This window comes from Copadichromis virginalis, linkage group LG1 (genome assembly GCF_057382275.1).
Source record: "Copadichromis virginalis isolate Kocher_CV1m ecotype Utaka linkage group LG1, C_Virginalis_male_GT1.1, whole genome shotgun sequence".
In the NCBI taxonomy this organism is placed as follows: domain Eukaryota; kingdom Metazoa; phylum Chordata; class Actinopteri; order Cichliformes; family Cichlidae; genus Copadichromis; species Copadichromis virginalis.
In genome coordinates this window covers 2,438,986-2,461,596 of record NC_140618.1, presented here as the reverse complement: position 1 = coordinate 2,461,596, position 22,611 = coordinate 2,438,986, and the positions used below count along the sequence as shown (strand labels likewise).

The following is a 22,611-nucleotide window of genomic DNA, read 5'->3' as shown; positions in this document are numbered from 1 at the left end:
AGTTTTTTCTGAATGCTTAAACCCTAACTGTGATTCCTGTAGCACAATCTCTAAAACTATTCAGACTTATAGCAAAACCACTCACTGAGTTTGCAAAACTAAAAGCACAAAAACTGCTTTGCACTCAGTTTGCAAGTTTGTAACACACACTTTGCAAAACTGTAGGCACAATTCACTGCACAACACTCAATTACCAAATTTCCAACACACTCCTAGCAAAAGTATACACATGTATGGCTATCATTAACACTAATTTGCCAACTGTCTGGCACACTTTCACATGTGTAAACCTTTTTAGATAATTAGTTCACTTTGCAATCAGCCTAAGCACTATAATACAGGTAAGCTGTGTGTGCGGAGTACAATGGAGGGAGCAGGAAGAGTGAGAAGTAGAGGAGGCCGAGGAAGAGGACGTGGAGGTGAAGAAGTAGGATGAAGAGGACGACAAGGACAAGGAGGAGCAAGAGGAAGATGAGGAGGGGGGAGAGGAAGGGTAGGAAAAGTAAGAAATAGAATTGCTGATGACATCAGAGCTACAATAGTGGACCATGTAATCAACCGTGGAATGACCCTGAGGGTAGCTGGCCAACGGGTCCAGCCTAACTCGAGCCGCTACACTGTAGCAAGTACCATAAGGACATCTTGAAATGAGAATCGGTTAGTACAGTCACTTCGCACAAAGATTTGTAGCACTGCCGTATGCCAATGAGAAACACACCAATACCATTGATGTAAAAATACTGAAATTGTTACTTTACAGAATTGCTAGATGACCAGATGCTGGGGGCAGAGGAAGCATGTTCACTGCAGACCAAGTAACCCATATAGTCATTATGGCGATTGCAAATACTCCTATACTTGGAAATAAACACTTGTGTTTGTTTTGATGTGTTTGAATAAACACCAGTACTTGAAGTTTGGATCCCTCTATGCTTATGGATCTATGACAGAAGTATGAGCTCACACTGACATAGCCTACCTTGTGCACAGAGAAAGCAAAAGCCAGATGTGTTTTGTATTCATACCATCAGTGTGCAGTTGGCACATTGTGTGCTTAGTAGATGATGGCTTGTGTGTACTGTTTGATACGGAAACACCATTTTTACGAAGGTGTGAAGAGTTAATCTAGCTGTGTTTGCTTTTGCAAGAGAACGACAATGTTTTGATGATTGGGTGACAGGTTTTCTTATTTGTGTGAAGAGTTTTGCAAAATTAGCCAATAGTTACAAAAAATGTGCTTAAGCAATCAGAAAAAACTGTAAATGCCGGCTTTGTCTACCTTTGACTCAAAGTCCAAAAGTACAAACAGGTGTTCTGTATTATCAAATGGTGTGTGTGTGTGTGTGTGTGTGTGTGTGTGTGTGTGTGTGTGTGTGCTTTTCACTCGTCATGTTCCTCCTGACACTACACCTTGTGCTGGATGCAGGTTTAGGAAACACTGAGGCTTCTGAAAGCTCAGCTCAGTAAGTAAGTCAAATTTATTTATGTAGCGCTTTTTGCAGATCACAAAGTGCTTTACAACAAAGAAAATGAAAAATAATGGAAATACAACAAATAACAATGTAAAACAGTAAAATACAAAATAAAAACAACAAATTAATTAAAAGCTTGCCTTTATAAAAATGTCTTCAGCTGCTTTTTACAAGAATGAAAGGAGTCTGTACAGCGTAAAATCAGTGGGAGAGAATTGCACAGCCGTGGTGCCCGAAAGGCCCGATCACCACGAGTTTTAAATCGAGCGCGTGGGGCCACCAACACTCTCTGACCTGTTGACCTCAGAGCTCGGGAAGAGGATTGCAGTCTCAGCAGGTCACATATGTACTGGGGAGCCTGACCATGTAGGGCCCCAAAGGTTCAAACTAAAATGTTTTAAAATGAAACCTAAAACTTACAGGCAACTTCTGCCTTTTTAAATGAAATAAAGTAAATAACACAATTTTCTTCCTGCTGTAATTGATGCTGTGATCAGATCAAACTTCAGTCACAGTTGAGTCAAAGGTTGAATGTATACCTTTATATTCTTTTGGATGTTTGCTGTTATAATTTCGATCAGGGTTGATGTGCATACAGTACATGTGCTAACACATGCATGTGTGCAGCGAGGATTGCAGGAACAGGAGCAGAGGTGAAAGGAAGGAAAAGGAAACTGGCTTTCTTTCTCTTCTTCCCTTTTCTCGATGTGCCAAAAATACCAAAGGACAAACATTTATTGTGAAACTCTTTCTGAAGGTCCTAAATGTGTAAAGACAGATTCTCAGAAGCGTCCTTTTTCTGGTGGAAGTGCGGCCCAGGCTGCGAGTGTCTAGACTCAGACGTGTTTCTGCTTCAGACTTCAGAAGTGAAATAAAATAACAGAAAAAAGTTATTTTAGAACGTTTTCTACCCTGTTCATTACAGGAGCTGGTAACAATAGTTAGCTCACGCAAAGCATCGTCCTGCTCACTTGACTGTTTGCTCCTTTAAAAACCACCTAAGTTAGCCCTTCTCTTACCAGCCGTCTTTTACGTCACTGACACAAGACAGACGCCAATTATCAGCTCTGGAGAAGACATCATGAACGCTTCCTGTCCATCCAGTGAAACTGTTGGGAAGACAACGTTGGAGAAACGTGAACATTTTCTTTGTACTGCATAATCTGTAGATTCTGACAGAAATCTGCAGCTATCCTCTGAAGCAGCAGTAAGGATCATTATTAGGCCAACTGTAGAAAACACAATAACTTTATAACTTAAAGCAAAGTTGGGAAACGTAAAGTCCGAGGTCTTTATATTAAGGCCATCAGTCACACATACTGTTGCTCTGGGTGTAAACTGAGCGCGTTGTGTGTGACGTCTTCTTTTGCGCATGCGGCGCTTTGAGCGTTCACACTAGAGCGCGTTTGCTGTCGCATTTTATTTGTTGTGCAAACAAGCAGAGAAAAAAATCGGATTTGATCAAAAAAATCAGAATTGAGCATCAAGACCTGCAGAGTGAACGCAGCCTAAGCACAGGTCGTCTTCCACGTCCCTGTGCTGTGGTGTGCCACATGGCTCTGTGCTGGGGCCTTTATCACTCCTAACATATCTACTTCCCCTCCAGCATGTTTGGAGCTCCTTTGAGGACATCTGCTAGCACTGCTACACAGACGATATCCAGTTATACATTTCTTTCAAGCCCCAAGATGTTTCTAAGCTGCAGATTTTGAATGAGTGCTTAGAATCCGTTAAAGTTTGGATGGCTGACAACTTCCCCCAACTTAACGAAGGAAAGCCTGAAGTCCTTGTATGTGCTGCTGACAGAATGTACCTAAGATGATGAATGCTCTCGGTCCTCTTTCAACATTTGTGAAATCATCTATCAGGAACCTCGGGGTAACCTTTGACCCGGCTGTCAAATCTCTGGTTCGGTCCTGCTTTTATCACTTAAGAAACATCTCCAAACTAAGTCCTATTGTATCTCGTACTGAACTGGAAAATGTCATTCATGGATTCATTTAATGAAGACTGGCCTACTGTTCACTGTTTACATGTTTAAACAAAAACCCCTTGAAGCGTCTACAGACTGTTCAAAACGCTGCAGCAAGACTTCTGACCAAAACATCGAAGTACTCGAAAGGTTTTCTCATGTCTCACAGAGGCATGCTCACTTCCAGCGTTCTGGCTTTTCTGTGGTCTGCCTCACACATAAAATAACTTTAGTGAATTCAGTAAATAGAAGAAAATAAATCTTAATCAGCAGAAGTTTATCGTAAAACCACAACTTCTTCACTGTGACGTATTTGACATGTTTAGAAGAATTAATAATTCATGGGAGCAGAAAGAGGAAGTGGAAGTAAAACAGAAAGTATTTCTGTTCTGTCTTTAATTCACCTTCATTCATCTGCCAACACTAAGTCTGAAATTCATTTTTGCTGATGCTGTTTTGATTAAAAGACAAAGTGCTGTACGCAGTGTTAGCATCGCTGTTCCAATCACTTCACTTTGATTTATTGTTATGTGACTGCACTCGTCCTCTACGTGCTGTGAGTCTCAGGGATAGTTCAGGGTGAACCGACTGAAACATCATTCATAAAACTCGTTCAGTGGTTCCAAAATCACACCTCGCTGATGGCGCAAGAACTGCAGCCAACCAGTGACGACGTCCTCTGTGCCTGTTGTACAGATCGGTCCTTTCAAAGCATCGATGAGGTCTGACCCCAAACCTTATTAACATAACAGACTTTAATGAAGTATTTCCTTTAATTACACCTTCTTAACAAACGATTCTATGTGAGCCTGCAGCTTAATAGCTCATAATTATGGTATGTGTTTTCAGAAGCGCCTGTGAGGTGTCCCTCTGCTCCCGGATCTAAATTTAGCTCCAGGTTAATTTCTTAAGGACGGCATGTGGAGCTGCAGAGAGCTGATGAGCAGGGCAGGAAGTCAGACTCGGGGATGGCACACAGCAGCCTGTCATTTTTCAAAATAAAAGACCTTGTGCAGACTAAACATAGGTGTGAAACGCTCCCAGTTTGTCTCCGAGGGTCCCAGACAGAGCTGCAGTGCATTTCAGGAACTACACACTCAGGCAATGGGAGGGTGTAGTCTCTGAATAATCCTTCTTTGTATCAGACAAAGGAGGATTATTTTCATCTTTGCATCGTGCAAAACTACCGTAGAGTCCCGTGACTAAAATATGGAGCAGAAAATGAAAATAAGTCCCCTTTAATTACGTTTTACTACAAATTTTTTCTCTTCTCATCGATATTACATCACTCTCGCCTTTCTGCATGTGGGTTCTTTCTGGCTTTTTCCCGCAGTCTGCAGCACATTAGACTAACAGGTGATTCATGATTGGTCATAGGTGTGAATGGCGGTCTGTCTCTGAGTCAGCCCTGTGACAGACGGCGACCTGCTCAGGATGTACCTGCCTCTCTCCCTATTGGCTGGGCTGGGCTGTAGCACCCCTCCAGCCCTGACCTGGAATAGCAGTAAAGAAAGCAGATAGATGTTTACATTAGAAAAGAAAGAAGAAGAAAGACGTTCATGTGGCATTAAATCATTGAACTGCAGAGTCCATGGCGGATGGATCGGCTTCCCCGAGGATTATGATGAGGCTCCTGCAGAGAGCTGATGTGTGGAAAGCATTTAAACAGCTGATGTAGGATGAAACCTCCACTGTGTTTTACTCCTGAACGCCACGATGCAGCTTTCATTAAACATCGTCACGTCACGCTGCCATCGATCACGACTGCGGGTAAATAAAGCGGACTCTGTATTTGGATTTGGACCTTCTAATGGAAGTTAAGTGGACGTTTTGTCACTGTGACACTCTGAGAAAGCTCTGTGTGGTTTGTGGTGTACACAGCTGCTGAGGGTGTAATTTTCAGATAAACCTCAGGCTTTAAAATCAGAGCTGTTAAACTTCTTCAGAGAATGCAGCACAAAAACGATTTTTGTTTCTCTGTATTAAAGAAAGGAGAAAAGAGAAGTGGAACCAAAGGGGAACCGTGACTTCTTAGAACACACTGAGCCATGAACGTGGCCGTCGGATATAAAGGGAGCAGCGAGCAGCTCAGAGCACATCAGCCCTGCACATTCCAACAGAAGAACATCTGTCTGTGTCGGGAACCATGAAGACTCTGCTGGCTCTCACAGTCCTGACGCTCATCTGCTTCCTGAAGCACAGCTCTGCCAGTGAGTACCGCTGACCTCTGACCTCTGAGCGCCGTGAGTGTGAGCTGCACTCGTATTAACTCTGTGTGTGTGTCCACAGTGCCAGTCGCTATGGAAATGGTGATAAACGGTGTCGAATGCTGCGAGGCCGTCACTAATAAAATCCACATACCAGTGACAAAGGTGACGAACGTGACGATGACCAGCGGCTGCAACCTTGAAGCGATCATGTGAGTAAACACAGAAAGTCATGTGACAGGTGTTGAACATTCATGTTATCTAATTTGGAGTTTTGAGTTTTGCAGCTGGCATAATTACTTCGTGTTACTGTGGCTCCCTGATCAGCTGCTCAGCTGCAGCTTTAGTTTTAGTCTCTTTGCTCCATTTTTGGTCTCCAAATCATTAGACCTGTAAATCTGCTTCATGTGATCATTCTCACTGGGTTCATCATCCGTTCCACTTTTTTAAAATGATTTTGAATGAAGCATTTTTACGTGTTTTTGGGTATTTTGTGCCTTTCAGCTTCTTCCCATCACTGGTGCTGTGCACGTTCCTTACAGTGTGCATTGTGTGTTTCTTACAGAGTCACCACTGAGACCAAAAAGAAGTTCTGCCTCGACCCTGAATGGAAACACGCGCAGATGCATCTGAAAGAATTTAAGAAGAAATCCCGACAGTCAGGAGCCCCGAAAGTTTGACACGTTGTTCCTTTGTGGGCGTGTCCGTCAAGCATCAATGATTTTTACAGCTCGGTGCTCATGTTCATGTTTGAACTGTGACAGAACTTAAACCCAATATTTCTGATGATTTCAAAGAAAACTGAATTATTTAAACCTTTCATGTGTTTTGTTGTTTTTTTAAACTGAGATAATACCAAGTAGTACACCTGAACCTTTCAGAATAAAAGACTTTTGAACTTTAGTATTCTCTGCAATTTATTTTGGAGTTTGAATCTGAGTTGGATGTCTTCCTCACACACAAAGGTTAGTCATGGAGTTCCACAAGCTTGTCACATTATACGTGCTGTTCTTAGATAATATTATGAGACGTTTCAGTGGAGACAGTAAACAGCGATTGTAGCTCTCCAGAAGCTCGACGCGCCACTTTGTCCCTCTCAGGTAGACGGTGACTCAATCCAGAATTATCAAAGTCAAAATTCAAACAAATACAGAGACACTGAGAGGTTAAAAAAAACCCTTCATGTCCCCTATCAAAATAAAAGCATACATTTTAAGCACAAGAACTCAAGCTAAGAACTTATTCCATTATTCTTAATATGTCAGTCTGTAAATATTCCTTCCAATATAATACAACTCATATATCACCAGCAGGGTGCGCCAAAGCACCGCTACAGCTCTTTCAATACAGTCAAAACTGTGGTGTCCACTACTCAGTGAACTTTATTTATTAATATCAATCAGTTTGTTTATTTCATTATTAGTGCAGCTGATGATCTGCATGTTTGATTTGGATATTATGGATTTACGCCCTTCCTGATTCAACCGTCCTCATTTATCTAAGCTTGAGACTGTTGCTAGGAGTACACGGTTTGGGGGCGGGGCTCATAAAACCTAGGACCGCTCATGTGCTGCTGTTTAGAATATTTTGTGGTTTGGAGTTAAAGTTAGAAGAGCGAGGCTGAGATGGTTTGCACATGTGCAGACGGGGGAGAGTGGATATATTGGATATATCGGACAAAGGATGATGAAGGAGAAGATGCAGGGGGTGAAGGACACGTGAGTGTCACGCCGTTAGCCTCGTCTCCTGTGAGGACAGCAGGCCGTGCGGGTTGGAGGAAAACAAGAAGTGATAGAAGAGAAGAACGAGTGCCTGTTGGACTTCAATGTTCCCATTGTTTGTAATTTAAACCGAAGCCGTCGTGCCAACAAGTGTCAAACAAGTTCTGCAGAGACAGAAAGAGGCTCTCGCACAGCCTCCATCTGCGTCTCGAACACGAACGATAACAGCAGATGTCAGCGTGACGACACATCTGAAGACAGCCATGCACACAAAGGCAGCAAACACAGAAATGATCCGTCTGGCTTCCAGCACAAATCATTTGGAGGAAAAGTGCAGCTGAATTTAAACTGATGACAAAATCTAATAATGAGATACATCAAAGTCAGACCTTTTGGTTTTTGTTCAGAGTAGAAATGTGCATGAAGCTGTGACGGCAGAGTTACAGCAGCTCCAGTTTATTTCAGCCTGTTTAATGTGTATGAGCTGCACAAATGAATGTAATTCAGGGCAAAAAGCACAAACTCCCTGCAGATTTCTCATCTGAAACTTTTCTGTTTTACTGAAAGGAAACACAGAAATTCGCCATCTGGAGCTGATTTCCTGCCAAATTTCAGCATCATCAGTCTGCCTGCCCGTCTTACAGTGAGGACCATATTTGATCTGACATTACATTTCTATCAGCAGAGGTGTGAATAATTCTGTCCAAGATTTAGACACCATCAGGAGGCTCCACTTTTATTTATTTTTTTAAATGTTCTAGATTTGTTTTAAGCTGGGAAAAGAAGGCAGAGTGAACGAGAGGATCACACAGACACAGATACATAACATCTCAGTCCACAGGTCCAATTCAGGGACTCCAGTTAGCTGAGGTGAAGTCTAGCAAAGAGCTAGCAGCTACAGCCACCTGTGTCACCATCCACCTGTCAGTCAGTGATGCCACGCCCCTAATAATACAAACTTTAATCCAGGTGAGTTATAAAACAGGTGTTATGTTAGGAAAATTATCTATAGAGATGAAACAGTTTGTGTATCAGGCTGTAAACATGTTTGTTTCTGCTGTAAAGCTTTAACATGGGAGTCTATGGGGACTGACTCACTGCTGCCTCTGCTGGACGGTAGAGGAACTGCAGGCTTTACGGTCATTTCTGGTATTAGCCGGTCACTGAAGGAGGGTGACTTTTGAATTTAAACACTGTTTTAGTTTCTTTATAATAAAGCTCCACAGGAAGTCGTTACCACAGTGTGTAATTCATCGCTGCTGACTGCAGTGTTGCATTTTTCTCATTGCTAACTAGTCCTTCCATTCAATACAGTGCAGCCCACCATCTCGTTCTCTAAGGCCTCTTTTTAAGTCACATTTTTCTGTCGTGTAGTCATTAAAACTGCTCGGGAGCTTCGAGTGCAATAAAACAATCCAAAGCATTCATCACAGCAAATGAATCCAAGTGTAATTTTATTTTAAAAATGCCAGAAAGACGTGAGCGGTTAAAGAATGAAGGACACGAATTTCTGTGCACATTAAAGGACCGAGTTGGTGGTTCTCAAAAATGCTTCGACACCTCCGCTGATTGGTTTTTAAATGACTTTCTTCCCTCCAGGCTGCCATCGACTCCCTCTGAAAAATCCTCTCCGAGACGTGACGGCGTCTGTGCTGTGCAATCCATCACAGTGAAGTTTTCATCACCGGCTTCTGCGAGCGCCGATGGTCCATTCGAGGACACTCCAACATCCCGAAACTCGAGAGCCGGGTCAGCGTCACAGTCCGAAAGCAAACGGGAAGAAAAGACGATGCTGAGAATCTTCTTTCAGTTATCTGATTAAAACTGAAAGAACCAAGAGGAAGAAATGTGATCTTCCATTACACTGATGCTCTCCAGACAATCATACTGTAATTGGATTGGTGCACTGTGTGTGTGTGTGTGTGTGTGTACAAAAATAGTGTATTACTACAGACACAGTGTCTCCTAGCAGCCACAGAGAGGAGTAAGATTATTAAGACCACAGTTTGGAGCTCCTCAGAAAACAAAGGGAGAGTTCAACGTTCGGAAAAGGCTTTGGGAACGACTCATTTCCAGCTCCCTGCTTTTGCTCTGACTCACGATACCAAACAACGCTTTCATATCTTACTGAGCGTTGAACTCTTATAGCTCCTCCCCCTTTTAAAGCAATCTTCTGAGTGGCTCACAGACACAAAGGTTTGAGCATGGGGTGGTTCTGCACTCACAGCCAGGGCTGTGGACTGGAGATGACCATATAAGGAGATCCACTTGACATCACAGAGAGCCAACGATAGACAAACCTGCGATAAACGGAGCGTGTAGAGCACAGCGGTGCACAGGGATTACTTTACATACGCCGAGCTCGTCATTAAAAACAAACACGGCTGGAAACAGGACACTTGAACCTCTAACATCCACCAGGTCAGCAGTGACGTGTGCAGAGTTACAGTCGGACTTTGTTTTAGCTGCAGGAAAAACCAGAAGATGTTATATTCCTTTTGTATTGTTTTTTCCCTAAAATTTTTAAAACTCCATAAAAAGTGATGAATGTTCAGCGCGGCTGCGCGGTTTAAGCCGTTATTTTGATTATTTGTTACAATCGTTCACGGATTTTTCGATGGTTTCACATCTGTACAAATATTTGCACCAAAATAAAATAAATTCATAACATTTTTTCGCAAAACTTTGCAGAAATTTAAATCAGCAGGGTGCTGTTTCCACTTTTACATAATGCAACATTCCTGTAGTTATTCTTTATAAATGAATATCTGCAGATGAATCAAGTGTTCGTTCATCTCCTAGAAGGAAGATCTAAAGTCTGTGTTTGTTGTTCCTGCACGAGCGACGTTTTGCTGCTTTGAAAAACAACTGCATGAGGTAACAACAGATGTTTTGCCAGTAAGCTGACCATTTTCCTGAAGCTCTCATTACTCACCGTGGTTAGTCGGCACTTATCTTTGACCACGTGAAATGCGATTTGAGTGTTTCTCTGTGAGTGGATGCTGCACAGCCTCGCTGTCATGGACGTCTGAGCTGATGTTGGGTGATTGTTACTCTACAGTTCTGGGTGTTCTCGGGTTATTTGTGTTGCTTTATGGTGCAGACGCAGCTCTCCTGCACTCTTTGCATAACATCTTCTTGGTTAATCAGTGGAGCTGGCGGCACAATGCAGGGGACAGCTGCGATTGGCTCACGCAGGCAGGTGGGCAGACGCTGATTTAGGGAGCGCTCGATTTCCTTTTTATTGGAGGAGCCAAAATCAGGATCAAGATCAGATTGATGTAAACAAACCTCAGTGACCTGGTGGAAGTTAAGAGGCGACTACAACCTGATAAGTTGGGGACACACTTTGATGGAAACATGAATCTAGAGCGCGGAATATTATTTTGTTCATCGCACAATTGCTCCAGAGTTTTAATGTACGGGAAGGAGAAAGTTTTTAACACATAATGAACCAAAAGTGTCACATGACCTCCATCAGAACGCTGCAGACGGAAGCGTGGGAGTCTTGCTCGACTTCATCCCGTCGTTCCCATTCTTCGACACGGATTTGAGCTCATCTAGTGAAGAATCATCCTTGGAGCAGCTCTTCCCCGACTCGGCGGCTATTTCCTCGTCCCGCTCCTCCTTCCACACCCGCTTGTACTCCTGCTTGAGCTCCTGATATGAGCGGGAGAAGGTGTGGAAGATGGAGGTGGCCGGGAACGCCATGATGAGGATGCCGCTCAGGATACTCGTCAGCGCCACTATCTGTCCGGGGATGCTGCGCGGCACCATGTCGCCGTAGCCCACGGTGGTCATGGAGATGATGGCCCACCAGTAGGAGGCCGGGATGCTGCTGAAGCTGTGGTGGGGGTGCGTGGCGGCAAATGGCGCCAGCTCGCTCTCGGCTAGATGAACCAGTGGTGAGAAGAGGGTCACGGCCACGCAGACGAACAGCAGCAGGAGGCCGAACTCTCTCATGCTGCGCTGCATGGTCACCCCGAGCGTCTGCAGGCCCAGAGAGTGGCGAGCCAGCCGCATCACGTAGAGGATCCGCAGGGCTCGCAGCAGGCGAAGGATCAGGCTCAGTTTGTCCAGGTAGCCTCTGCCGGCCCCCATGATGACATCCTCGTGCGACTCGTCTTTGATGTCGACCACCAGGGACACGTAGTACGGCAGGATGGCAACGGCGTCGATGATGTTGAGCGGGCCGCGGGCGAAGGCCAGCTTGCTCTGGGCGTTGATAAATCGGAGCACAAACTCCAAGGTGAACCAGGCCACGCAGATGGACTCCACCACGAACATGTTGTGACACTTCTGGGAGCACTCGCCCTGCAGACGGGGACAGAAACACGGAGCAAATATAAAGTGTCGCTCCATCGATTTCACACTTGATGCTCAGATAGCCTCAGAAAACAGTGACCTGCGAGGCCCGCTGCCTCTCGCCGTGCCAAAGGCAAACGGCCTCTCGGTTTTCCTTACCATCACTTTAATTCCACGTCTGCCTGCACAAAGCGAGAAATTGGAAAACATTTAAAAGCTGCAGAGCACTTACATTGATTTCTCTGGAGGTGAATGCTAAAGAAAAGTGTCTGTTGTAATAAGAAGTATGCGTCGCCTCAGGGAAAAAATCCATTTTTATTCCAGTGTGATTTTAACAGATGACAGAATGATGACAAAAAAATGAGAAAGAAAGACGCCCGAATGAAGAACTGTCCACAAATACCAGAGCGACAAAAAGAAAAGTGAAAATTACAACCTGGAAGAACACGGGCTTTTCTAACTGCACATAATGTGAACGACTTCTGACGAGAAGACGCCGTCGGGCAGCTTCCATCAAGCATTAAAATTTATATTTTTAATCTAGAACTCTGTGCTCCCTGATAAAATACTACTCCTGGAAACAGGTGAATTATTTGTGAGGGAGGTAAGATTCAGGAAAGGATGGTGAACCTCACCTGAACTTTCTGCCTGCTACTTGGTGAAAGCTTAGTAAAAACGATTTTCCTGCTTCCATTCTGCTTTCTCCTGTTTTACGCCATCAGATCTTCTTCTATCCTGTTCCAGCCATGATGTGCATAACAAACATGACCAGATAACGAGGACAGTGTATGCACAAGTAATCCATGTGAACCGGAATCACTTAGTTTACCACAGTTTTTTTCTACTTCTGGTTCTACATGATGTCATAGAGAGTATCCAATCAAAAGAAAGTGGTCTTAAAGGGTGGCCTGGAAGTGGGAGGAGCTAAATAAGGGCTATCTCTATCTGTAAATCATACAAAACTTCTCTAGTGGAGTCAAAGGATAAAATATGAGGCTGCTGTAAACTGTGTCAACATAGTGCTTTATGCTAATTTACTAATTTCATTGAGTGGTGTCTTTAGAATTTGGCCTGCGCTGATTAGTTGTAGAGATATAAGGTGAAATTTTGTTTTTGAAAAGCAAATCCGTCAGATCTTATTTTTTTCTCAAACCATGACTCCTGATAATTAACATTAAATGAAAACACTGCATTTTCTGTAAGCTAGCGTTAGCACGATTATCTCTGCAGCAGCACCATCCACCTTACAGGTCGGCCAGATTCAGAACTTTCAGCTTCTTTTAGCGCTCACGTCCACACTTTGATTTTCTGTCGGCTCGATTAGTCCGACCGACTGCAAAAACGTTCGGGAGGAATCGATTTATTGTCTCCAGCTCACAAAAGCCAAATTCAGACTCTTTACACTGACAACAGCAGTCAGCTCTGCACGCTGTCTCCTTTGGTTAGTCTCCAGTGGGAGACTGCGGCACCCACGGTGTGGGACGGAGAGATTTCGCAGGTCTTTCCTCCCCACTGCTGTCAGACTCCATAATAAAGACTTTAACTGATCAAGCACACACATCCATACATATGCAATAATACCAAGTGCAATAATCCTTTCTGTCATCGTTGTATTTTTACTCAGTTGTATATAGTATTTGTATTTGTATTCTATTTTTATCTTATTGTATATTTATTTTATTTTATTCTACTGTATATAGTATTTTATTTTATTCTATTCTGTACAGCTGTGTACTGTATTTATTCTTATTGTATTCTAATTTTTGCCTCATAACTTTTGCACTGTCCACTTCCTGCTGTGACAAAACAAATTTCCCACGTGTGGGACTAATAAAGGTTATCTTATCTTATCTTATCTTACCTCAGACCGCCGGCAGAAAACAACCAGCAAACAGTCACGCTGACAGAAGCTGCTTTTCAATCCACGCCTGAGCCCCATTAATGTGCTTTAATTTGTCTTTTTACTGTCATCGCTCTTTCCATCACTGAAGTTACACTGATTTATAACCGCACCTATTTGTAATTACAGAGGATTTATTCTCCATATCTGTATTCTTGGACTTTTCTGTGGATGCCTTTGTCTCATACTGAGTTGGGTTGGCAAACATAAGGCCCAGGGGCCAGAATCAGGACCACTGGATGGATTTGGAAAATGTAAAGGACAAAAATGTTCCACTTTAAGCTTTTCATAAGTTTTACAGCTTTTCCTACTGATAAAAAAAATCTCCATGGCCATTCAGAACACACCAAAACAAACAACTAATAGATAAACGATATATCAGAAAGCTTTTTTAATTATCTGCCATCCAAATGTATATTTTTACAGTAGGGTCATAGTAAAAAATATATATATATAAGTCTTAGAATCACTGGATTTTCTGCACAAACAATTATTTATAAAAATTTCAAATTAAATCAGCGTTTCTGTATCACTGAAACTGTGGGATAAACTGTTGCATCTGTTCTTTTTCTTATATTAAAATATCTCAGGGATCAAATGTGCAGTTAGACTGTACATGTACATGTAAATACTGTTATATTACTGTGATGTGATTAATGTGTTAGCTAATAGCTGCTTTTACACATCCAGCCCACACATCGCACGTTCATCTGTAGTCACATCTCCACTCTCCTGTCTGCTGCTGGGTGCAGGTACCGTGCAGCGTGTTTATCACTGCGAGCTTTCTTGTTTTTTCTAGAAACTTCTGTCTGTAAATATCACAGTGAGAGAGAACAAAATCTGCAGCTCTGTCGGCATCAGTTTACCTGTCAGTTAATCACAATCAGCCCCACTTTGCATCACAGCTACGTGAGCCGACGTTAATAGGATGAAATATTTAGTGTTGTGGTGGAAATGTTTCTCAGTCAACACACAGTCTGCTCTGTGAAGTTTTCATTACTTTCATTAAATTTCCAGCTAAAAATCATCCTTCGCTAACGGCTCCGCCACTGAGGGGAACGACCCAGAGAGCCAACTACAGCAGAAATGATGTTTTCATCTCTGCAACACATAAAACTGTAAGTCAGGAAGTAAACAAGAGCTTTATAGCAACAACCGGCTCTAACCAGCATCACCAGGTCTCCTCTTCAGCACCATTTTCTGCATTAGATCATCTTTTTTACAAGAAGTCCTCCAACAAAGCAGTCATCATAAACTAACAATGTACCATGAAAATCATCATGTAGGACTGTTTACTGTCCACACGAGCGCACAAACCGTACCACCGCTGGAGTGCACGCTGTTCTTGGACCATCTGAAAGCTTCAGTTGTTAAGTTTAGATGCAAAGACTCTTTGGTGAGGAACAGAAAGCAGTTATGCGCCATGTGCAGCTCTGTAGAGGTAGCAACACGATCACACATCACAACATTTACACATTCACACAAACTTCTTCTTCTGTCACCTGCTCCCTGCAGTGATCACCAAAACACATCACCTGCCTCCATCTCACCCTATCCCAGCATCCTCTGTCACGCCAACCCCTTCTTTACCACCATGAATCCCTTTAAAAGGCCTCTACTGGTTAGCCAGTTTTCCTCTTTCCTATAACCTTTCCTGGTTAATTGGCACCTGTGTGGTTACAGTCCTGAATAATATTTACATGTTTTAATTTAGATATTTCAGAAAAATCCCCTTCCAGACTCCAGTTTAGCGGTGAGCGCAGCTACAGTGCTACGTGCTATATAGAGTGTGAGCTAGCATTGCTGTGCACTGCTGAACTCTGCAATTAGCCCGAATGTGTGAAGAGGAACAAACTGGGTGAGTCTGTGATGCTGCTGACCGTTAGAAAGAAGTCTTACACACTTCCATGTGTTTAACCTGTTAAGTTTCCTGTTCAAAAAGGAAATTCATTGTATTTCTCTGCAATTATAAATTCTGTGTAACCAATCTTGGTATCAAAATAAAGTGAATACTTGTGAGATTTCATCAGAGGTGTAAGTAGTACTGCAGATGTTACTATTTCAAAGTTACTGTGACTCAAACATAGAAAAGTTAGATTTTTTATTTCCCTTGCCTCATTTTTTAAAGTGTTTTATAGCACATAACACCTTTGAAAATATGCTCTGGGTCAAATTTAAGTCCAGAAAACCGCGTAACTGTTTGGCATCTTCGCTTTGTTTGGTGGTTTTAGAAATGGTTTACCTGAGATTTGAGCAGAGATTTAGAGGTTTCCGTGGATACCACACATATGACTTTAAACTATGACTATAACCTTGGCTAGGATGACATGGGGGTACATACAGACAACCTGACACTGACTGAACGGAAACACACAGACTAAATACAAACAAGGGGAGATCAAGGGAAGTGGCCACACACTGGGAAACAGCTGACACAAACAAATCATAATGACGCCACAAGGGAAGTGTAAACTAGGCACATAGAACAAGACAACAAGACCTTCAAAATAAATAGGAAGCATGATGGGATTCAGATGTGACCTGAAGTTGACAACAGGAACCATGCAGACATAACATGACAGGTAAGACACGCCCAACAACAAGGGGAACTTGGGAAACTATGGGAACGGGGGAAGATGACACAAGGAGTCTAAATGAGCACAGAACTATAACTAGGCAACCGAGGAGCTAAAGAAGACTAAAAGAACCAAAACATAAACAATGAATATCAAAATACAATGAAACGCTGGGTTAAACGACCCAGGACCGTGACACAGTGGCCCCAGATGCAGACGTCAGGTTCAACATTCAGCCCGATCCCAGAAATTTCTTTTTTATTTAAACCCATATTTAAAACGTTTTATGCATTTCAAACTGATTCCACAGGCTGTTTTATAAATTCTGTAAGCTCTGTACCCACCTTCGTCTCCTCATCTCGGAGGTCTGGCATGGTGCTGATGCACAGACTGATGACGGTGACCATCACCATGACGATGGAGAGGCAGGCGAACATCTTCCCGGCCAGGCCGGAGTGAGGGTTCTCCACCATATCGCGCAGCACCACGATCAGTCTGCGATAGCCCTTTTCCGTCTGTGTGCTGCTCTTCTTCAGCATCATCCTCTTCTGCCTCCACTCTTCCTCCTTACGCTCCCGCTCCGCCACCTCCTCCACCCGGGCCATCATGCGACGGCGGCAGCAGCGCTCCATATGTCCGGGGTCCACGCCCCAGTAGTCGAGCTCGTCGTGCAGCGAAACGGCACATAACTCCCGGAGCAGACGCAGTTTGCCTGCCGCCAGGAAGTTGAGGATGACCCTAAAGGCTGTTGGGTTTCGGTCGAAGAAGAACTCCTGGCAGGTTTCGTCGTAGTCGTCGCAGAGTCGTGCGATCTCCTCGGGGGTGGTGCAGAAGCGCAGGCGACCCAGACGACTCTGAGGAAACTGCTCCAGGGTGCTCCAGGGGAAGGTGTAGCGGTTGCCGCCGACATTGATCAGAACCTGCAAGGTGCGGTCGACCACGTATGAGGCCTTCGGGTCGCGCAGCAGCTGGGCGCGCTGGAAGTAAACGCCTTTGAGGGTCTCGGTCTCCGGGATCTCGGTGAAGAAGCGGTCGAGGCTGCTGTCGTCGCTGCTGATGGAGTAGGTGCTGAAGTCGTGGTTGGCATTGCTGATGATGGGCATGCTGGCAGCTGGATGTGTGACGGGATGGATGAGATTTTATTATGTCCGACTGACCGCAGTTTTACAGAAGCTCCACTGAAACTGTAGGGAAGCAAAAAGACAGATTCAGTCTGTTGAAATCTTCCATTAATTCAAACTTGTTTGGCTCCAAGGGGCTCAATAGGGACCAACATGTAGTGAAGGAAGTGTCCCAGACCTCCTACTGATATCAAATCCAAGTCCTTTTACGTCACTTATCGAGACTTTTCATGTTCATGTTTTAAAGTTACTCCAAATCAATCATCCTTTTTTGCAGAGAAGACTAAAATATCTTCCTTAATGTTCCCCACTCGTACCCACAACATAAAACTATTAGGAAATGTTGTCTGACACATTCAATTAACTGCTACATCGGTGTTAAACATCCAAATTCAGAATGATTAAGAAGTTTTGGCTTGAAGCTTGACGTGACATCAGAGTCAGTATTGCAGTTTTCAAAGCGAGCTCTCGCTGTCATAACCTGTCAGATACCATCAAGAAACAAAGAGCAGTAAATGGGATGTGAGCAGGACGCCGGTTTCTGATGTGTTTAATCACAGACAACACTGAACAGACATATTGAGCCACAGCAGCAAAGCAGCCCGAAACGCGGAGAGAGAAGATGAGGCCTCTCGCATATTTGTGCGAAGCCTCATCTTCTGTAATGAGTCTGATCAAAACAAATCAGCGTGCCAGGAAAAAGAGTTCGGATCGCTGCAGTCGCTGCCAGGAGAACAACAACCCTCAGTGAAGCACAGGACCATGAATATCACCCAATTTGATGAGTATCTTCTAAAATACTGAATGTCAGACTCAGTGGCAATCATTATTAGTCTGCTATGAATTTGGTGATGGATTCTGAAGTGAACTTATTGTGTTATTTTTTCTTATTTCCTTTCATATCTCCTGTGCATGTGTTGAACAGTCATAATAAAAACTGATTTTCAAATAATGAAATGTGTAGGTACAAATAAATACCCAGATTCAGACAATTCCTTCTATTCTAGGAGCTTCTTTGATGATGCTGGTGAGGGGATATCCCAAATATGGTCAAAAAAACCCCACCCACCTGCTGTGTCCGAACGTTTATTCTCCACTCGGGAGTGAGGTTCGCAGGGTGACAAAGTTTTCTTTCTTTATTCAGTATTAAAGGTTTTTTCTGTTCTTTAGAAAGAATGCAGAGTTTGGATCAACAACAGCTGAAAACCTAAAGTCGACTCTCAAGTCAAATACAAAGCAGGATTTTCAGCTAGGCTAATGCTAAAAGACAAAGCTATCCAGTTTTTAAGTGATGACGTGATGAACCCTGCTTCCAGGTCCAAACTACTCTGTTTATTAAAGCTGTTGTGATTTTAACATGTTTTAATGCTTTGTATCTTGTTCTTTTTAATCTCAACAAGCCCCTAAAAACAGTCAGTGATGACTGTCGGCCTCTCTCAGTTTTTATTACCACTGTTAAATTTAAAGCTCAGTGTTTAAAACCTTACAATGTAACTCCAGCCCATGCAGCAGTATATGAATGACTAACCTCGTATTGTGGATGGATTATCTCAGTTGTTCTCCTGACTGAAGTTTGGTCCTTTTACAGCATCCTGCCATGCGATTGCATTTGTCCCTAACCATCGGGATCCCTCACGTTAACTTTTATTGAGTGGAATAAAGTTAGCGTTCATCCTCCAGCTTCACTGTGTTTATGCTATGCTAACAAGCTAGCTGTGTTGCTAGCGATCACGTAGCACATCATTATATAGCAGCTAGCCCAACTTCAGTAACCCTACAAACGTCACTGCTGTTTAGTTTTCTGTCTTCATTTATGTTGGAAGTGATAACAGAGCTGTACGTTTGAATTTGTTTCAGAAATCTCTCGGTCAGAACATGCTATATCATGCTTAGGTGGAAACTAGCGAGCTAACTTCTAACTCAGTTAAATTTTAAAAAATTCTGTTTTCGTGAATGACTGATTGTGGAGTAAAGCGCTTTGGGTCCTTAGGGACTAAGTAAAAGCGCTATACAAATACAGGCCATTTACCATTTACATTACCATGCTTACCTAGACGTAGCTAAGATAAGAATTGTGCTCACCCTGAAACCCTATAAGAACAGCTCATCCAGTTTCCATATGTTTTCTGCTCTTCCGTGTTATATGATCATTTAGACCAGAGGCTGAGCCAACCTGCTGATGAAACAAGACAACGAGGACAACGATAAAAAAATGAAGCTTTTTGTTGAATAAATCAGACACTGATCCTGATGTGCTGTATTAAACTATCTGGGCTTCAGGTGTCAAATCTGACAATATATACAGCTGTAATAATTCTTCCATGCCAGTCATTAAAGAACAAATCAATGAGTCTACATTAGTTCATGTGTCTTTTTCAGTAAAATAGAAAATTGACTGAAAGGGGAAGAAGCTCTCAACACTCCCCGTTTTAGCCTCGACACCCTGCACAGTTTCTTCACACCAGTTTACGCCTCAATTTGTGTGACTCGACGGTGAGACACAGTGATGGCGTGAACGAACCCAGAGAGTAGAAAATGCCTGAGAATCACCAAAGAAGCTCTTTCAGCTCTACAGGTTCGAGCAGCAAGTAGTTTCACCTCGGCCTGATGTCGACAAGATGAATATAGAATCTGCTCGTATGAAAGCAACGTGGGTTTGACAGGTCGCTCAGTGGGAGCTATAAAAGACTGAGATCCTCACTTCTCGTGACAGCGAACCACACTTAAGTTGTAAGTCATGCTGTAAGTACATTTAAGTAATGCATGAATAATTTAAAGTTTACAGGAAAGGAGGAGTCATTTAAGTACTGCATCAATTTTGTGGTAATTGTGAAGCAAAACAAACAAAATTTCCCCTTTCATGTTGTAAGCATGCTGTGCTACAGATTTAGATATTTATTTTTTCATACAAGTTAATAAAGGAAAATATTTATAGTGTTTAAATAAAAGGACAGTTTAATAATACAATGTCCCAAAAATTACCCCATGTTTACAACACAAGATCAGAGAATATTCTTTGATTTTCTGCAGAATTCCCATTAAATTACTTAATAAATGAAACCACTTTAAATTACTTACACAGTACTAAAGTTTATTTACATCACATTTCTTTCATTTTCTGTTAAAAACCGACTTGTTACCTCCTTATTTTAGTGTATGTACCTTTAAATATTTGTAAGTAAATACAATGATGTTGTAATTTCAAATAAAATCCCATGCTGACTCCCCTTATGGACTCTTGTCTACATCGTTCCTGCAAAAGCAGCCACCTCTGAAGCTTTCTTGTTAGACACAAAGCAGTTACACAAAGGAAAACCGTGCGTGTGTGAATGGATGTGCAAGACGTGGTGTGTAAGGCACTCTGTGATCAGGTAGAGTAGAGCCAGTCCACTTCCTGGTTTGTGTTGCTGATGGCTCTGTCCTACATTCTGTTTGAGTGCCATGCTGCTCTCTATGATCTATGATCCCAATTTCAGGCACACGTCAGGGATTATTAAAGTGAGCAGGATGCACGCAGCTCAATTTGGAGCCACAGCAGAGAATCTCAATACTTTATAATTAAGAAATATAAAATTGGGAAAAATCATTAAAACTTGTTTAAGTATAGAGTGACGGAGGGAGAAAGTCATTTTAATCCGTTTACTGTTAAATCTACAAAACAGTGCAGTGTGTGTGTGTGTGTGTGTGTGTGTGTGTGTGTGTGTGTGTGTGTGTGTGTGTGGGTGTGTGTGTGGGTGTTTCTAATGAACAGGAGGTTTATTTAAAAAACATAATTTGGTGAAAAACTGACATTTAATGGTAGTATGAGTGCAAACAGATCCTCTGTACACTCCTGCAAAAGCTGAACATGTTTCAAAGCCTTCAGCGTTCCAGCCCAGTCTTCATTTATGCTGTGCTAATGTAGCGCCTCTAATATCAACAAGAGGTTTCAGGAGTGAGGCCATGTTAAAAGCAAAACTACAAAAATTGTGTTGTCTCAAAATATCATTTCCTCCTTCATAGCACCTGTACAGGGGAGAACATTTTTATAACTCACCTGTTTAAAGCTTATTAAGGCTTAAAGTTTGCATCATTGGGGGCGTGGCTTCTTGAATGACAGGTGGACGGTGACACAGGCGGCTGTAGCTGCTAGCTGTTTGCTAGCTTCACCTGAACTGGACCTCTGGACCACTTTTTTTTTGCTGTTGGAGCATTTTGACATCATGTGACCAATAATATGGCTGCTGTGAAGTCACTGCACTAACAGACCATCCAAGAAGGTTGAGCTCTGGTTTTTAGGTTTGATTTTAATTCTTACTCAGCAGTAATTACCAGACATCTGTGTCTGTGTGATGCCTGAACCAAACTAGCTAGCACTCCAAAGAAAAGAAAGAAACACATAAAGTAATTAAAAAAAAAAAAAAAGCTATATGTAAATAAGATAATCAAAAACATCATGGCTGCAGTCCAAGTTTTGTTTAAAATGTTGAAGCCAGATACCAGGGGATGATGTGACTGTAGAGTCCTCCATCTTTTAGCTACAGTCTAAAGCTTTCCTCAGCCTCTCCGACCTGAAACCAGCTGTCAGCTCATATTTTTTATTAAAATGCGAGCTGAGCCACTTTCTCGCTTAAGATCTGAGATTCAAACTCAATTTTTGAAATTAAAGTTCAGCCTGAACTTGACACAGAAATGAGGGACGGACCCTGAACTACACCCCGGCCAAAGTTCCGTACAGGCCAGGTGTGATTCACTCACCTTTCAGCGCGGAGACGAGCCGCCTCGGCTCTTTAACGTGTCCCGTTCATGTTCTCTAGAAGACGCTCCTCGGCCACTGAGACTGGCGCACAACCGTCCGCGTAACTGCGCCAATTACGAGGCACAGGCGCTGCTCCGGCTCCAGTTTCTGAATCCAGTCTGAAGTTTGGGCTCGGTGTGTGTCCGTGCACCGTCACCGGGCTACACGCACACGTCGCCTCTCCAGCAGCTCCGGAGTTGGAGGGAACGGAATGAAACGGATTTCTTTGTGCGCAGCTCGGCGCTCGGTGTCCGCTGACCCCCGCCCCCGCCGCTTCCGAGGAGACGATAAATGCGATTACCTAACGGCGGTGTCCTCCTGAAACCTGCCGCTGGATTTTCATCTGTGTTTGACAGCAGGACCGTCCTCCTCCCCCCTCCCCCCCATCCTCCTCTTCCTCTTCTCACACCCTCCCATCTCCAGCCCTTCTCGCCGATGCACTGTAAAACACAGACAGGCTGAATGTGCTGGAAGAAGTTTGGGGCGGTTTTGTCTGATGTGAGAGACACGAAGAGGTAAAAGAAAGAGACGCGTGTAAAAGTTTAACCATTTAATCTTCA

At 43.1% G+C, this 22,611-nt stretch overlaps 2 protein-coding genes across 2 annotated transcripts; one reads left to right on the top strand and one right to left on the bottom strand.

Moving 5' to 3' along the window:
• The first annotated feature begins 5,444 nt into the window (after nucleotides 1-5,444).
• On the top strand, nucleotides 5,445-6,548 carry LOC146718082 (uncharacterized). Its single transcript, XM_085447274.1, has 3 exons — nucleotides 5,445-5,654; nucleotides 5,734-5,863; nucleotides 6,217-6,548. The coding sequence occupies exons 1-3, from the start codon at nucleotides 5,591-5,593 to the stop codon at nucleotides 6,329-6,331; spliced, it is 309 nt and encodes a 102-aa protein (XP_085303400.1). The 5' UTR covers nucleotides 5,445-5,590; the 3' UTR covers nucleotides 6,332-6,548.
• A 1,228-nt stretch (nucleotides 6,549-7,776) lies between these two features.
• LOC146718081 (voltage-gated potassium channel regulatory subunit KCNG4-like) lies at nucleotides 7,777-22,379 on the bottom strand. Its single transcript, XM_085469348.1, has 3 exons — nucleotides 22,012-22,379; nucleotides 16,498-17,337; nucleotides 7,777-11,686 (listed from the first exon to the last, which is right to left on the bottom strand). The coding sequence occupies exons 2-3, from the start codon at nucleotides 17,254-17,256 to the stop codon at nucleotides 10,850-10,852; spliced, it is 1,596 nt and encodes a 531-aa protein (XP_085325474.1). The 5' UTR covers nucleotides 17,257-17,337; nucleotides 22,012-22,379; the 3' UTR covers nucleotides 7,777-10,849.
• Between the last annotated feature and the right edge of the window lie 232 nt (nucleotides 22,380-22,611).

What these genes read in the sequence shown, in the direction of transcription:
- LOC146718082 (XM_085447274.1), top strand. Translation starts at nt 5,591, where the DNA reads ATGAAGACTCTGCTGGCTCTCACAGTCCTGACGCTCATCTGCTTCCTG. An exon ending in CCTGAAGCACAGCTCTGCCA is followed by an intron (nt 5,655 to 5,733) that starts GTGAGTACCGCT and finishes GTGTGTCCACAG; the next exon opens with TGCCAGTCGCTATGGAAATG. An exon ending in TGCAACCTTGAAGCGATCAT is followed by an intron (nt 5,864 to 6,216) that starts GTGAGTAAACAC and finishes TGTTTCTTACAG; the next exon opens with AGTCACCACTGAGACCAAAA.
- LOC146718081 (XM_085469348.1), bottom strand. Translation starts at nt 17,256, where the DNA reads ATGCCCATCATCAGCAATGCCAACCACGACTTCAGCACCTACTCCATC. An exon ending in TCCGAGATGAGGAGACGAAG is followed by an intron (nt 11,687 to 16,497) that starts GTGGGTACAGAG and finishes CCCCGTCTGCAG; the next exon opens with GGCGAGTGCTCCCAGAAGTG.